Source organism: Tauraco erythrolophus, chromosome 14 (assembly GCF_009769465.1).
Source record: "Tauraco erythrolophus isolate bTauEry1 chromosome 14, bTauEry1.pri, whole genome shotgun sequence".
In the NCBI taxonomy this organism is placed as follows: domain Eukaryota; kingdom Metazoa; phylum Chordata; class Aves; order Musophagiformes; family Musophagidae; genus Tauraco; species Tauraco erythrolophus.
Window position 1 is genome coordinate 13,804,782 of NC_141478.1, and position 17,389 is coordinate 13,822,170.

Genomic DNA, 17,389 nt, shown 5'->3' on the forward strand with positions numbered 1-17,389 from the left:
ACTACAGCCTTGTCTAACCAACAGGAGCAATATGCAAAACACCACACTTTTAGAGCAGTTCTCCAATATGCTGCATTCCACCATCAAAAGCCCTCTTCTGTGCATAAACTTCTCATGCTTGACAAATGTATACCATTTACTGTTCAATAGTTTATAAACATAGGTAGAATATCCTCCAATTTACAAGTGAAGATATTAAGCACAGAGAGGTTAACTCATCCGTCTATGGCCATGTCATGACTGTGTTACAACACAAGGTTATTGACTTGCAAGTCTAGGTGCAACACACTAAATGAGGAAAGACAGTAATAACAAAACTATCTTTTCTGTGTGAGGAGTGGCAAAAGAGACCTTTTATTAATAACAGATGCCATATTACGTAACGGGTCAGTGCATACATACTAACCTGGATTAGCCGCTGCAAAACAATCTTGCAAATCTGCTTCTTATCATTTATGGAGAGCTCCTGCTGAGTCATAAGAATGCTGTAACGGCTGAAAAACTCAATGTAAGTCCACCTGGAAAATTAAGTTAGTAAATGCAATTCATTCAAGAGACACCAAAGTATTTTTTCAACACAGAGAGGCCCACTGTTATCCCTACCTGGATGGGTAGCTCTGTGCACTAATCCGAATAGTTTCCAAAACACCACATGCTCGCAGTTGCTGAGCCACTCTTTTTGAATCAAATCTAAAAAAGCAGAGTCATATTTTACATTTTTGCTGGGTTTGGCATGCTGTAATAATTATAACCATTCTACTAGCTGGATTTCTATTTCTGACCGTAGGATGTAGGGCTCCCTACTTTTTATATGATGTCCTACTTTGTTTTCTTTAAATACGTGATAGAGAATATCTGGATTTTCTTTTTCTGCCTCAAAACAAAAGGAAAACTATATTTATTTCCTCTTACGAAAAGTTTTGTTTCTTTTCAATATTAATTGTGAAAGCTCATAGCACCAGTGGCAAAGAATCATGCCACTCTCAGCACAAAACATACATAGAAATAAATTCCCTCAGCAGTCTATTGGGACATAACTCTATGTACACTTTAGCACACTGATTATGAACAAACCAGGATTTACTCAAGAACATCCAGCTTCAAGATTACCAACACAAGGCATGGATAGACCCTTTTCAGTTCTGGACCACAGCTGATATGCCCACAGAGCACTATGCCACAGTCAATCCAGTACTAGCCAAGAGATCCCTGTGGCTGACAGATGACTATGTTGTTCCTTCACAAACTTACGGTAAGCTCTTCTAGTCTAATTCAGACATGTTTTTGTATTATCCAAGCTACTTCCCCCCTCATTGCTATTATACAGAATAATGAGGACTCACTGCAGTGACAGTGAAACAGTGCCATTTGTAACATGTTTTGCATGCACAGATTTTGTCTGACTTCAAGAAAATGAGCTAATGCATTTTAAAAAATTAATTTACAATCAAAGGTTGCCTCTTCCCTCTTACTTAGATATGACAAAAGCTTTTATTTCACTTGTCATTACACTACCTTCCAGCTAAAAGCTGTATAACACAAACTAGATTCCACATGTGTGCCCACAAACCAGGTCAATAGCTGCATCAAGGTTAACTCCTGTTTACAGTTAGTGGTTATCAAACTAGACATAGGAATTACGCAAACTATCTGGCATATATGATTGTATTATAACATTAAAATGATATAAAATTGTGGGGAAAAGCCAAGGCCATGCTCAACACTGCTGATAATAGCATTTAAATAAAAATTACACCTACTGCAACATAAAATGCAAAACCCATCCATCTTAATGCTTGGGCCAGGTATTGCAGGACTTGGAAGTGGATCCAATTTGGCCCTCAATCCTAAATCTAAATTCAAATCATAAAAGGAGTTGTGGGCCCTTCTTCTCATAACAAATCCCATGCTAAATACAAAATACAGCTCTTCTAGCTGCTAAAAAGAAAAACTAACTCTGTTCCAGTTGAAACCAGGACAGTAAAGAACTTTTAAGGTATCAATAACTATTACTGAATGATTCTGGTTTTGTAAGATGACAATATGTTTTTTACTTCAGCTGTCTTCAAAGGAAAAATATGTTCTGTATGGGAAGTCGTTGAACAAGAAGAATTTAACTTGCTGACATGTAGCTACTGTGAAACAGAAAAATGCTCTTTTAATTTTTAAGGTAATATAATAGCTCACACCACTAACATACTTACTCAAAAGGCAACTTCTCATCATTTGGCTTTATGCATCGTACATAATGAGGGGTGGTTGCATTGAGCGTCACCATAAGTAATGACAAAGAACTCCGGAACTAGAAAATAACAAACATAACAGTTTTGCTAAAGAAACATTTACAGCTAAAGAAAAACTCAAATCTTAATTGTTAGGTTTTGGCTGGACACTGGGAGATTTTCTTAGGGTTTAGTTCTTAAGCCCAGGAAATTTATTGGTCCTGCTGTACCTAACAGTCTCCTATATATAAATTAAACACACCTACTTATACCCAGACCTGGAGCACCGCACTGCGGCTGGCTCTTGCTGTACTGAAAACTAGACAGTCCACTGCGGACAGAACAGAATACAGCACCATAGGCTCAGACTGCCCAGCACACTTCTCTGAAAGTACAAGCATGGCAGAAGAGCACGTTTCTGTAGTACCTTACTGCCAACAGTCATCCGGAGTTGTTTGTTAGGTGACTTGAGAACAGGTCTTGCAGATTTGACGTTTATAGTTGAACTGAAAGGTGAAATGGACACTGGATTGTCTTGAAAAAAATTTGCACACAGATGAAACTAAAAGCGTGGTGAAAGAATCACAGTTAAACACTGTGGAACTATAATAGCATTTAAATAAAAATTACACCTACTGTAACATAAAATGCAAAACCCATCCATCTTAATGCTTAGGCCAGATATTGCAGGACTTGGAACTGGATCCATAAGCCACAACCAACCAACCAATAACTGAAGAAACAGTTGCAATAATTCTGTGTCTATTGTGACGCACTTCCCCATTTCACAGACAAACCTCAGCTGTTAAGTAGGCCTGCAAAAGCTACTTCAATATGAGCAAACATGGACATAAATACAGAACAGAGTTAAAAATAAGACCACTTAAGGTCGTATTTTCACAATATTTAATTTAAATCACAAATGTGTTTTGATCAGATTAAGCTTCTTAAGAGTAATGCCGCAGTCTCAAAGCTGTAGACCTGTAAGGGACAGGGTCTTCAAGCAGATGGGAAGTAGCAGGCACTTATAAGACATTTGATCTTTTCCCTGCCCTGGCATTCTCTTAATCTCTTTTGAAGAATAAACAAAGGCAGCTGTTAATGACAAGCCACCTATCAAAGCTACATGTAATGACGATAGAAAAAAAAATAAAAATTAAGTGAATTGTTCAGTTTCAAGGATTTCAAAGTGCTACTCAAGGGGGATATTAAGAAAACAAAAAATACTGACATAACTAGCAAAGTAAATGCACATATATGAAAATGCTGAATACTGTGTATTTCCATCTTGTATGTTATTTTGATGTTAAAAATACAGACTTGTAGAATATTAATAAAAATTAAGACTAAACTAATTGATTCAATCTATTAAATTTTTTTTTTATCACAACATATCTTTTAAAATCAGATAGGAATGAATTCCAGTAAAATCAAGTATTCAGAAAAATAATTATTACTGATTGTTCACAAACCTTGCTCTCTTTCAAGATTTCAATCAATACTTCATGTACTGTATCTCTGTTTTTTTCCAGAAATCCTTCACATTTATATTCGACCTGTGCAAACGGGTGAAATCATTAACTTCTCAGCAACACATGAACAGTTAGTAAAACAGTAAGTTTTACTCTCTAAGCTGTGGTGGCCAACAGATCTTTATTAGTCTTAAACACAATGGCTGAAACACTGCTTTTGCCAGTTTCGTTACAGCAAGCATACCTACACGCATACTGCAAACTTAGAAGCAGGATAAATTGTCAGAATCCACTATCAACTGCAATTTCCTTCTGCCTTCCTTAGGAATTTCTTTCCTCCTCTCTTCATTATTCTATGATTTCAAATGAAAATACCAAAAAAGGAATACATTTGAAATGTAAATAACCGAGACTAAAATGTGTACAGACCACAATCTTAATACAGTGCACTCTTTTTCTGCCTCTTTATCTTGATGATTTCTTTTTATATTCTCAGAGTCATTATCTGAAGCACTTCTTACGTTTAAATGGCACGTTACAGGCAGTATTATCAATAAATAAATAGTACTATGTATTGAAGATAGATTTTACAGAAGTTCCAAAGCAGCATGGTTAGTATTTCCTCTATTGTGTAAGCTTGGTTCTTTTCTAAACGAGCTACAGCTAGAAGCAAAGTGAAATAATACTGGGTTGTTTACACTCTACCTTATCAGCAAAGTGTTGAATGATGAAAGATGTGTTTGACATCCTCGGCTTTTCAAAGAGTGCGTTCTTATTGGCAAAATTATTATATAGCTTTTGAAGCCAGTTTTCATCTGTTCCATGAGGTAACTGTAAAAATGAGAAGGGCAATCTCTTTAACAAAACTCTGCTGGACTGTTAAAAACAGCAAAACTGCTTACTATCAATAAATCCTGCCGGAGTAATGCATCTTCGGTGAGCTACAAGGCCTGATAACAACCAGCTTTTGTCTTGTCAGAATAGCCAGTGGCTCCCTCTAGCACAGAATTTTAAGAAAAAAGGTCACATTAATGTTAATTAGAGTTAATTCTCTGATGAGTCATAAATCATTCGGTCCTGAGAGGATGCACTACCTGCAATCTGACCCCTACGAATGCTACTGAGCAGAATAACAGATAGGCTAATGAGTTAGGGAATATTCCCCTAATTTCTCCCATATTACTCCATGATTTGGATTCTAAGAAGTATGACTAGCCAATATCATATATTTTAGAGATCATTTTAAGAGTGCTCACCTTTCCCTGCCCTGTTCTTCACTCACCTACCTTCAACAGGTTCGGAGGCCTAAGAGAACTACATACATGTGGAAGAAAAAAAAAGTAGATTCATTTCAAAAGAATTGCTACAGTCAGGAGAGAAGCACAGAGAAAAGAATAGTAAGACTAAACAAAAAAAAAGCAAATATGCACATTTTGTGCATTCAACACGAACTTGCAAAGGAGGAAAAGACGACTGGTTTTTTTGTACCAAAATTAGTGATTCATAGAATAACAGAACTGTAGAAATATTAGTGGAAGAGACTGCTGCAGACCCGGTAGTCTGAATACCTGCTCAAAGCAAGACTATCACCAACACTACATTGGGCTTCCATTTGAACTCAAATCTGGGAAGTATCCAAGGATGGGGATCCCATTGCACCTCTCATAACCTGCCCTAGTACTGCACTACCCTCACGGTGAAGAAATCTAAGTTGCTGGGTTAGATTCTAGGTAAGAATCAAGTTCTAGATTCTTAATTTTATAAGATAAAAATAGACTTAAGTGGCTTACAATTAAAATTACCAAAGAGAGGGAAAATATTCATGTTCCTTTTATGAGAAAAATTATCTACTTCCCATTTAAAAGGAATGAAATATGGATTAACCCACAAGCATTTTTATGAGCTCACAAATACAAAAATTTTTGAATTACCAAGCACTCTTCATCCAGAAGTTCTAAAATTCCCATTTTAGCTTCAATAAGGTCAATGACAGGCTGGTTTTCATAGAAGTCTATTAAAGTCCATGGGATATCTTCCTTCATATATTCTTCTTGTTCAAGTTTAAAGACATGCTAGATATGTGAAAATTACGAAAATGTAAGGTTACAATTAAGGAAGCCAATATATACAATGTGTGCAAGTGTGTGTTTGTACATATAAGATAAAAACAAAATATTTATATATTTTGTAGTATAGTATATGTCTATCTTGTAAGAAAATAAACTCAGAAACTTTCATTTATATATATATGTATGTATGTATATATAAAAAAATATTTTTACCTATTACTTGATAGCCATTATCCAGAAATATCCATCACTCAAATATGAAAAGCATTTGCTAATATCCATCATAGATAATTTCAAAACTGAAGCAAAATCAAATAAAGCAACAAATAAAAAAACATACCAGGTTAAATTGCTGCTGCAGTTTTTCATTAGCATAATTGATGCAGAATTGTTCAAAACTGTTCACATCAAACGTTTCAAAGCTGAAACACACATTGGATAGGAAAAAAAATACGGTGATGCAACAGTACTGGAGGAAAAAAAAAATCCCTGGACATTTAAATACAAATGGCAGTACCCTTGTAAGACTTGGGAGCTATCCCTAACATTTCTAAGAAAATTAAATAGCCAAAAGACTAATGAAGATGCTAGTACATTTCAAAACTTCCCTAGAAGTTAATGTTACTAGATATAACAGAGCTAATCCAGAGTTAAATCTAAAAGTATCTTATAAAAGTTAAATTTAAACTTCATTCACAAAAAATATTAGTATTTATAGTTGCCAAACATTTCCACTACTCTGGATGCTAAAGAACTTACATGACTATGACCTTTTAGTAAAACAAAGCCTTCCAAATTCATTAGCAGCACAAATTGAAAAGTGCTTCTTACGCACTCCTAAGAGGAGGCCTAATTTAAAGTAAATTTGTTTCCAGAGACATTCTTACCCGTAAATGTCCAAAACACCAATAAAAGTATGTTGCTTGCCAGGGAACTGCAAAGCTCGATTAATTCTTTCCACAATAAAGTCAAATAAATGAGAATAGATCTTCTTTGCCAGAGCATCCCTTGCATTAACAGCCTGAGCTCTTGTCATCGGCTTTATTACAGTCTCTGAGGTAGTGATAATCTTCCGGTGGCACAACCATTGTGCCATTTTATCACAGTTTAAATCCAGAAGTTCACACAATATATTGAGATGTTTATCTTCCAGCTTTAGAGAAGACAAATAAACATTGTTAGATTACATTTAATACTTTAACTGTTGTCTAGACAGTGAAATCCTGGCACCACTGACATCAAACTATGACTTATTTTTAGATAGACAAGGGGCTCTGTTCACTTCTTCATCTGGCAAAATATCAAAAAGAGCTAAAGCAAGTAATATTGGATAGAGGTAGAGCTCCTGACATGGGAGAGAAAAAGTTAGACTGGGTGAGATGCTTTGGATTAAGCCACTGAAGGAAGAAGTTACTTTAGCCTACGTTTAGGTATTTTTGCTTTTCAGACTTGCATAATCTGCTGGGACATGTTCTGAGCAGCTTTGATAATGCTCTGTTTCCTGTATCCTGCAGATAGTCCCACATGGCTTTTCCAACAGCTGTGGGACAATTAGACATGGGATTCTCTGAGCCACGTTTTGCCTTTGTTCAGACTTCTGAGCTTGGGCACAAAGCAGGATTCAAATAAACACTTGCTGTGATTCTATATAGATGAAGATCAAGAAATCTCTCAAGTGTAGTATACCAGATTTAATGCTGCTCTGAGCCCCAGATATGAGAAAAATTATCGCTAAAGGACTTTTGGCATAGAATATGAAAGAAATCGTTGGTATGTGAATGAGCTACTTCCTTACACTGATGAATGATCTTTCATCTCCAACAGGTGTTATTTCCACGTTGCCTAAGTGCAGGATTGCTGCCAGCATTTTAAAAACATCCATCTGAAAATCCACCTTCAGACCTAAAAAAAACAATTCTTGATTATTTTAAACACCCAGAAATAGTACAATTAATTAAAATAGCACAATGCTGGACTACTTGCTTTGTTGCACAGCCAAGAATTGTATAGCAGCTCTGCAGACTACTATGCAAAGCCTTGGTTCTGCTTACTTTCTGCCTGTCTGATCCAATGAGAGATTAGGTATAAATTCCTGTATCTCCCCAAGTGCCAGCTCAAGTCTGATTTGGCTTTCACATAGGCCATATAGGGGTAAAGAAGCTTCCAATTCCACCTCTGTCACAGCATGTTAGCTTAAGGGCCAAGAAGACTCCAGCCCTTAGTGATTTTGACCATCGACACTGAACGTCAATTGCCAACAGCCATTTGCTCTTGCCTAGCGCTTTTAAAACAGATCAACAACGCAATGGATAAGCCATGAAAGAATTTTGGTAATTACTACTAAAGTTTTGGACATTTCAGAAACAATCTGCCTTTGCCCACTTCAGAAAAAAAACCACCAATTTTTAAACTTATTGAAAAAGTATTCTCAAGAATTCACCCAGTAAGGCAAATGTCTTCTGAGTCTCCACCATATTTGCTCTGTCATCGACTCCTTCTATTACTGTGCTGTCACCCATTCTTGTGTAGTTAAATTCTTCTGCACTTCCTATAAATAAAAATCGAAACTTGTAATGCTGGAAAATTCGGAACTGGGGATAGCCATATTTTAAAGACAGACCAGAAAACAACACCAGAAAATCGAAGACGCTGTCAGGCAACAGCTCTTCAGCAACGAGCTGGAGGTCCTCCTTTACTGAGAGAAACCAACTCGCCTAACTCAGCTAAGCTGACACAAATTAGTATTCATAATTCCTAGCAATCTTAATATTTGATCTAGTAAACAAACAGGAATGAAGACTTGGTAAACATATAGCTAAGGTCTGCTTCTCCCAGGTAGCATTAAATCTTCTCTGAAGACAAATGAATCAAGCCCTTAAACTGTCATTACGGCGTCTGTCACTACAGAGAGTATTTGAATAGGATTTTCAAAGACACGTAGGTACTTGATCATGCACTGTTCAAGTTACTAGGGATTTGATACTAAGTTCAATACAAGCAGGATTAATAGCCAAGTGACTTAAAAAGGCAAGTCCCATTGTAAGTCTATGAGATTTATGCCATAAAGCACTTAATATCCTAGCATTTGAAAATCCAATCTTTAAAATACTGCACTGCAAAAATGAAGAGTAGGTTATTTTCTTGAGACCTACCCAATTTAAGATGCTTAAATTCAGGTTGCATAGCAGATGCACACAACTGATAAAATATATGGTAGTTTCTCTCATTCTCTGACTGTAAATTAAAGCAAAGAATACCATTATAGAAAGAAAAAAAAAACACCACAACAAAACAACCAAGCAAAACAACAAACAGAAAAACATTCAATATTCAAAACTACTGTAAAGACATAATGATACTTGAAGGCTAAATTCTGCTGCAACATAGTTGGGCAAAGAAATTACCCGATGTTAAAATGGCACATCTTAGACTTCGACAAGAGCTTTGAAAGTGTCAAATTCAAGTATACTTTATTTCGATTACCGATATGCTGAGTTCTTTCCCCAAGGCTCTTACTCTAACAATTTCTTCAGCCTGAATAACCATCTACTATTAACTGACAAATACTGTAAAGAACAACTGTGTAGGAATGCCAGCTCTAACACTGCCCTGTGGTAACTCAGAAAACTCTCTATTTCCAAACCATCCTTCAGGCAGAAGATGCACAGAAGTATTTTTCATAGTACCTAAAAAGTTACAATACTACTAAAAAGGAAAATTTCATAAAAAACGTTTTATAAAATTATATACTTTCTTTAGCAGATGATCACAATTATGCTCTCACACATACAATAAGCCCTGGCCTCACAAATTTTCAGCCACTTTTTAATGAGACTTCTTCTGCCCCATATACGCCGTTTCTTTCCAGATGCAATTGGCATGTGTTATTATTGTGAACAATTTCTCACAGATTTCTCACATACTTCTTGCGCTTATCTCAGGGAACTGTACCTGAGACACATCCTCCATTCAACACAAAGAACACGGAATAAATTAGTTTCTTATTATAAACAGATTAGCTCCTATTAAAAAATAAATCAAATGCTATTCAGAACTACACATAATGTTTTCTAAACGAAACTAGCAAGGGATAGTACATTAGTAGCTATAATGACATTGACTGTTTTTAACTTTATTTTACCCACCTGAAAAACAACTCTGGATTTCTCAAGCAGGTATGTTCTCATGTTAGCTCCAATGATTTGGTAACTCTGATCAAAACTGATTTCAGTGTATTTTCCAAATCGACTGCTATTATCATTCCGTGTGGTTTTTGCATTGCCGACAGCCTACAAAAATTACAAGCTTTTATCATTTTTTTTACTTGCATCTTTCCTAACTTTGTCAAAACACAACTCAACTACAAGTTCCTAAAAATCAAAGGTGCTCAAGAATCAATCTAGCGTTGAGCTGTGAGATTTAAATTTTGAGGCCCAAATTTAAAGATAAGCCTCAAGTCAAATAGTGTAACACTACATCAACTGAGATATAGAGAAAGTATGTTTTCCCACCATAAGGAACTTTTGCCAGTTTCTATTGCAATTAGTAAAAACAAAAAACTTGTTCGGTATTGTTTTCTCATCATCTAATTAACATGATGTGGTCAAATAAAACTCTGGAGACAAACTGGTGCCTCCAAAGGGCCACTGGTGAATCAGGCAGACCCTGGGTGTTCCTGAAGCTGACTACCTCTTTCCAACAGTAACATTCAGAGGTTAAACTTCTAATTTAGATACCTAACTCGGACAGCTAAAACATGCCTAAAGATTTCAAAGATTCTCAGCAGCTCTCAGAATTCTTTCCTCAGTGAGTATAGACTTGAGAGGTACTCTCTGAAACTCACCTCAGTTATTGGATTGGATGCCAATACTTTATCCTCCATATGTGCATTGCTGCTTGACTTACTCACAGTGGCAAAGTATCTCATAGTGTATCTTGCAGATACAGTCTTTCCAGCTCCTGATTCTCCACTGACTATAATAGACTGATTTTTGTTATTTCTAAAACCAAATAATCAGACAGTTGAAATCAGACATGTCTAAAACGTGTGCATAAATGTGTGCTGGTTTTGGCTGGGGCAGAGTTAATTTTCTTCCCAGTAGCTAGGATGGGGCTGTGTTTTGGATCTGTGCTGGAAACAGTGTGGATAACACCAGGATGTTTTCGTTACAGCTGAGCCATGCTTACACAGAGCGAAGGCTCTTCTGCTCCTCATACTGCCCTGCCAGCGAGTAGGCTGGGGGTGCACAAAATGTTGGGAGGAGACACAGCCAGGACAGCTGACTCCAACTGACCAAAGGGATATTCCATACTACATGACATCATGCTCAGCAATAAAACTAGGGGGAAGGCTGGTGGTGGGGGTGCTGCTAGGGGACTGGCTGGGCATCAGTCAGTTGGTGGTGAGCAATCGCTTTCATTCGCATCACTTACCTTTCTTGGGATTTACTTCTCTTTGTTATTTTTGTTTTCATTAATTTTAAAAAATAATTATCATTATTATTATTACTGTTTTATTTCAATTATTAGGCTGCTCTTATCTCAACCCATGATTCTCACTTTTACCCTTCCAATTCTCTTCCTCCCATCCCGCTGGGGGTGTGGGGGCAGTGAACGAGCAGCTGCATGGTGTCAGCTGGGGTTAAACCACCATAAAATGTAAGAATTATATATATGAAACAAATGCAAGAAAACACAGCTGTGGTCAGCTCTCATATCAGTTCCATCTTTCATCTGTTCTTCTCTTACTTCTCTTCAGTTGTAACCTTTAAACTGATGCTATTCACATTGCTATTCACCCAGCTAAGACAGTGATTTGCCCGCCCCCCATCAAGAATGAAAATATCTACAAGTTCTAGAAATTCCTCAGCTGGTTAAGGAATTACTCTTCCTCTAATTAAGTTAACCGTTAAAGGTGTTCTTAATAGCCAATGGCACATACACAGGTAAATTTACAATTAACACTGACTGCCACTAGACTGCCAGTGTTATTCATGGACATCAAGAACCATACTGAACCTTGCCATTTGCTTGTATGCTTCTTCTGCCACAGCAAATATATGTGGATCCATGTCCCCCATGTTTTGCCCACTATATGCGTGGATAATAGCATCTCCATATATTGGCAACTGTTTATAGGGGTTTATTGCAACCAAAATTATTCCTACAACGAAACATACAAAACAAAAACAAAATACAGGTTAGTTCAATGAAGTGCCTGTTTTTAGCAACAACAGTTAAATTGATTCGAAGTACCAATATTTTCCAAACTAGGTAGGAGATCCTGATCAATAAACGAGTTAACTCATTTTTGTCTGAGTTAACTTGAACGAGTTAAAACACACCTGAGGAAAACATTACTCACATCATATTGCAAACTAAGCCAAGATTTATATTTTTCTTTAAATTTCTTTTAAACCCTGCATTTTATTTTGCTTACCACTATAGGTGTAGATAAGCTTGGACTCCACAAAACGAACTTTGAGGTTGTGTAGAACAGCTGGCTCATGGAGGTAACTAAGCGCAGTGAGATCATTTTCACCGACAAGTATGTCAGGATTTCGCAGGGGTGGCAAAGCAGCTGGATCAACAGGGTAATTCAGTTCCTGTCAACAGAAATTACCTGAAATATCATAAAATGCATTATGTTTGCATAACCACACATTGATCTACCTTTACACGAAGTCACAAGGTTGACGGAGCCCTGTCTGATCTTGTATTTCATCAATTCCACACATTCCACCGAGCTCAGGGGACTTGGAAATCATGAAAGTACGATGGAGCTCTTTGTTGTTTATTAAGAATAAAGCTACGTTCTCTTTTATTTACAGTATTTTGTATTGTAAGCTGTAAAATGGGAAATACATTTAGCGCTCTAAACACACGCATATTTCAACTACAGGTGAAAACAGCAGACCAGCTGCAACCGAAGGAAAGTAAACACCCGGTCAGAACTTAAGTCAGCTCTAAAATTATCCTTACTTACAACCCTTCAGTTTTCTTCACACAAAGTTTAAAACTCGCTCCTGTTTCTTTCAACAAATCCATTTAATCCTACACGTTTTTCTTGTCTTTACAGAACAGGAATGCAGAAATACAGAAACATTGTTTTCAAAATATTAAATCTGTAAAAAACTCAGATACTAAAATTAACAGATCTTACATAACGCAACAACTTTAGGGAAAAAAAGGCAACATCTGGCTTTGTGAGAGAGAACTACACCTGCCTTGCACTTCTGATTTACTTCAACTTAAGCTGACTTTCAGTCCTTGCTTCAGAAATCAAGTAATCTTCGAGGTATGTGTTCTATACTAATGTTATACAGACAGGAGAATTGCACTCTTCGTATTTTTAGGTAACAGCTGTTCACTGTACAAATTTCAATATGATAAAATTCCAGTCACTGCAGGGTTAGCATAAAAGAAAATATGAACAAGTCATTTCAGTCATGTAATGGTGAGCCCTATGTTTCTACATAAACATATCTCAGCAAACCCCACAATAATTAGGGCTTTTTTCCTTACAGTTCCATCTTCTAATTGCACATGGAGAAAACGGTCGCCAGCTTTGTAGTTTTTTGTGATTTCTGCAGACTGCCAAACTTCTTCATTATCAGGGATCCAAACTCTATTGTACTACAACAGAAAACCAAGGTAACAGTTAGCTTAGCTATTATCATAATATCACACAAGCACAAAAAGATAGTTTTCAAAAGCCAATTGCAACCCAACAGCTGAACTGGATGCCAGGACTTCTGGATATTATTCTTAGCTCTGCCCTTTCAGTGGGCTGTATTTTTGTGCTTTAATTATTCTTCATGGACATAAAAAATGAGCGCAGACTCATCAACCTCAAACATGCTTGTTCTGCTCCTGTTAAGTGTAAAGTCTGCAGAACAACACAGTGTGCAGGAAGGTGAGAAAGGGCCAGACTGCTGCCAGGCTCTTCAAACCCTCTAACACCGAACAAAGAGAATAAAATACACTTCAGGCAGAGCCCTGATTTCTAGGAGATTTCAAACGAGCAAGTATCAGAGAAAGCATCTCGTTTACCAGTAGACAATCACTTCCCTGAACTCGAATATAGGACACTGAACTTAGAAAGCATTTTGCCGGAGGCACAGATGCACACACAAGAAACACTCAGCACAGTTACCTTTCTTTTAATGGGACTGAAGTGCAACCTCCAAACACCACCTCCCTCTGTTCTAGGGTGAACTTCAAAGACTACTGCCAGGTTTCTTTCTTTACAAGCAATCAGCTGGCTTAGCGGGGCTCAGGCCCAGTAAGGCACTTCAGCTCTGTCTCAGGAAGAAAATATCCTTCCTAAAACCGCGTACTTCCAATGGAAGCAGGTGAATTGTAATTTTTTTTAGGTATTTGAAGAATCGAGACAATAGAACTACCTCTAGCCTTCTGAAGCATGAATGTTTGCATGTAAATTACACTCTTGAAACCATCTAGTTCTCCTATGCTGAAGATAAAACGTTGAAGCATCAGCAACATCTTTAAATGTTCTGCCCTAGAAACTATAGGAAACAGCATTCCTTAGAAGGACATAACACACAGCTGGCAACCTCAACTATGTCAGGAATTTCTTCACTGATGTGGAGTGCGTCCTTCTTGTCCTGCCAGGCTTTAACGAAGTGGCACCATCCCTAGAAACCTCCCCAAATGCATCAACTACGCATTAATAGACACTGGTTTTAGTAACACTGAAATCACTTCTGTTCAGGGATTTGCAGGTTGAGATCACTTCTGACACGTCACCATTTTCCTTAAACCTTGGTGCAAAATATTTTTTATACCGTATAACGTATATCTCAGATGGCAATGAAGGTAACATTGAAAACTGTATTTGGATGCAATGAGAGGACAGGAGGAAGGATAGCCATGTCAGAAAAAACGCCTGAAAATCACCAGTACATGCTAGTACTGCGTTTCTTATGGGCCATCTCTCCTCTAATTTGTGATAAAGCAACACTAGAGAGGGCAGAACCATTCAGTGCTCCCTACTTGCACAAGCAACCATCCCATATCATCTTCTTTCAGCGTTTCTGTTTTGATAACCAGAACCCTTCACACAATCCCCCTAGCCTAGCTATATTCACAGTCAGTTTAAAACAACTGTGTTTAAATAAACCTCTGAGAACTGTTGCAGCTGTTCACTTGAAAAATGAATATTAGTCAAGGATTTCATGAAGTGTTAGCATACCCACAAATACCTTGGAGACTTATATATCTTCTCATTTTGGTGTTGCAACTGTTGTTTTTGGCACAAATGATTTTTTTTTCCTCTCTAATTTGGAGGAAGCCCTGGAAGCTCCAATAGATCCTCAGAACATGAGAGTCTCCGCCCCAGGAAGCCCACTCAACACACAATGGTTGCCTACAGATGTCCCTACAAACTGCACTGTACCTTTCTCAACTCTAACCCCTGAGGTTCAACACCAGATGATTTGGGGTAAGAGGGACTTTTGCAGGAATGTCCTGCAAGTTAGCTTGGGTTGCTCAGTGACCTCTCCAGTTGAGTTTTCAGTGTTTCTAAGGATGGAGATTGATCTTTCTGGTGAACCATATGCCAAGCTGGCACATATGTCAGATGAGGAACACTAATCATAACCTCAGCCGCTTTCATGATCCCTCTTTGCTGATGCCTTCAGCATGATGTCATTTTTTTCATGCAATATCCAAAACCACAATGACCTTTTCTAAAGAACCCCAAACCACTATGATAACAATGTTTTCATTTATTTGATCAAAGGGAGGAAAACCCAGCTTCACAAATACCTATTCAACAGGTGAATTAAAGACACAGCTAAACAAAATAAGTTTTAACTTTGCTCTCTCCATGTGTATCTAAGTATAAATCGACTTTTGTGTCATTCCTACACAATCCTGATTTTCTGGCCTATAAAAAATACTTACCAATTCACAGGTGTTAAATTTAATTCTTTATTTGCTGTTATTCTATGCAAGTCAATAGTATCACCACCAAATAGCCTCAGGGGCACACAGGGTGTTCCCACATAAGAAAGTGAACCGCAGTAGGTCACAGACAAGAAAGAGAGGAAAAAGCACGTGATCAAAATACTGATTCTTCAGAAAAGTTTCAGGAGCCTCCATTGGCAAACGCACCCTGTCTACCAAAGTTCACTTTCTCCAAACCCTGCCTTACAAGTAAACAGAAGGGAGTTTGCTCATTTTCATATCAAGTTACACCCACACTCCTTCCTTCCCTTCCCCTGCCTAGCATTAGAAAATGCTAAAAACTCCGTTTGTTCTTCACACTGCTCAGAGCATGGCACCAACACAACAGGTGAATAAATACCAGTGCAGCATAAGGCTAAAGGCTAAACAGGAGTTTATTATGGCAGCTGCTTTTACAACAGAAGAGACACAGGCGTATAAATTAGTAACATATGCATGTTATTTTTGTTGTTTAAAGCTAAGCAAACAAGTTATAGGTCACAACACTCTCGTGACTACAGGAAAGGTGGGAAAAATTTGCAAAAAATACAGCAGCCGCATGAAGGAAGAAGAATGTTTTATTGTCAAGTTCTGCCAAACATCGAATATTTGCATAACAAAAGGAGCGAGTACTCCAAGATGAAGTGGCCTGGGAAGCGTTTTAAACTTTGAAATTGTCTAATCGCTGGCTAGCCCATCAGAACGAAAGTCTCAAAAAGAAAGTACTTCTCTCCAAAAGAAGTTATTTTCCCACGCTGCCCTGGGACTGCGCAGCCGCTCCGGGGGCGCACGGCTCCCCGCACGCGGGGCACGCGGCCTCGCCGGCCGGTCCGGAGCCGCGAACCCGTCGGTAACACCAGCGGCTGAACGTTGTAACGCGCCGCCATCCCAGAAAGCACAAAAGGCACAAAAGGCACAAGCACGCTCCGGCGAGTTCGGCGTTCCTCGCCCGGCCTGGTCAGCCCCTTCCTCCTCCTTCCCCGCGCGGGGCGGCGGCGGGAGAAGGTGCCGCCGCGTGCCCTCCGGCACCACCGCTGCCACGGCGCTCCGGTGCCCCCCAGGGCCGCTCCCCGCCCCGCTCACCTGGGTGTAGAGCTCGGCCAGCGCCATGGGGGCAGAGCCGCCGCCGCTCCGGCCCGCCCGCGCTCCGAGAGAGAGACGTGGTGCGGCCGGTTCCGCAGGGGACAGGTGGCCGCGGCGCCGCGGTCCGGGCCCGCCCCCGCGGCCTGAGGAAGCCGCAGCCCGTCCCGCCCGGGCACGGCCGTGCCCCGCGGAGGAGGAAGGCGGCTCCCCGCCGTAGGCGCAGCTGCGGCGCTTTGCTCGCCCCAGTGACTCGCAGCAGCTGGTGAAGGCATTCCTGCCTGTGCGGGGCTGCTTCTGCGGGCTCGCTGCTGAGGGGTGGAAGAGAGTGGAGAGGAGTCGTAATCCCCATGGGCGCATACAGCTACAGGCCTTAAAATGATGCTGGCAAAGCGGAGATCTCGGATACAACCTTAGGGACTAGGAATAATGGCCACTCTCGTTGCCAGAGGGATCACGAGGGGAGCCATTCCTGACTGAGCAGGGAAACACGACAGAAACATGAATCACCTTCCTAAAGGACACCATGAAGGAGTTTCTATAACAAACTTAGAAAAATAAACAACTCAGAATGCAT

The 17,389-nt window shown here is 39.0% G+C and overlaps 1 protein-coding gene across 2 annotated transcripts in view; it reads right to left on the reverse strand.

The window, feature by feature from the left end:
* Nucleotides 1-16,842, reverse strand: part of MYO5C (myosin VC) — a 35,907-nt gene extending 19,065 nt beyond the window's left edge. For both annotated transcript variants that reach the window (XM_086620518.1, XM_086620517.1), the window contains exons 1-18: nucleotides 16,816-16,842; nucleotides 13,288-13,398; nucleotides 12,203-12,368; nucleotides 11,782-11,926; nucleotides 10,607-10,763; nucleotides 9,909-10,052; nucleotides 8,916-8,997; nucleotides 8,204-8,311; nucleotides 7,559-7,665; nucleotides 6,651-6,916; nucleotides 6,104-6,185; nucleotides 5,626-5,766; nucleotides 4,400-4,525; nucleotides 3,695-3,778; nucleotides 2,650-2,784; nucleotides 2,205-2,302; nucleotides 604-690; nucleotides 407-518 (exon numbers count right to left, since the gene is read on the reverse strand). In XM_086620518.1, coding sequence (XP_086476644.1) covers nucleotides 407-518; nucleotides 604-690; nucleotides 2,205-2,302; nucleotides 2,650-2,784; nucleotides 3,695-3,778; nucleotides 4,400-4,525; nucleotides 5,626-5,766; nucleotides 6,104-6,185; nucleotides 6,651-6,916; nucleotides 7,559-7,665; nucleotides 8,204-8,311; nucleotides 8,916-8,997; nucleotides 9,909-10,052; nucleotides 10,607-10,763; nucleotides 11,782-11,926; nucleotides 12,203-12,368; nucleotides 13,288-13,398; nucleotides 16,816-16,842 — 2,178 coding nt within the window. The remainder of the gene's footprint in view (nucleotides 1-406; nucleotides 519-603; nucleotides 691-2,204; nucleotides 2,303-2,649; nucleotides 2,785-3,694; nucleotides 3,779-4,399; nucleotides 4,526-5,625; nucleotides 5,767-6,103; nucleotides 6,186-6,650; nucleotides 6,917-7,558; nucleotides 7,666-8,203; nucleotides 8,312-8,915; nucleotides 8,998-9,908; nucleotides 10,053-10,606; nucleotides 10,764-11,781; nucleotides 11,927-12,202; nucleotides 12,369-13,287; nucleotides 13,399-16,815) is intronic.
* Between the last annotated feature and the right edge of the window lie 547 nt (nucleotides 16,843-17,389).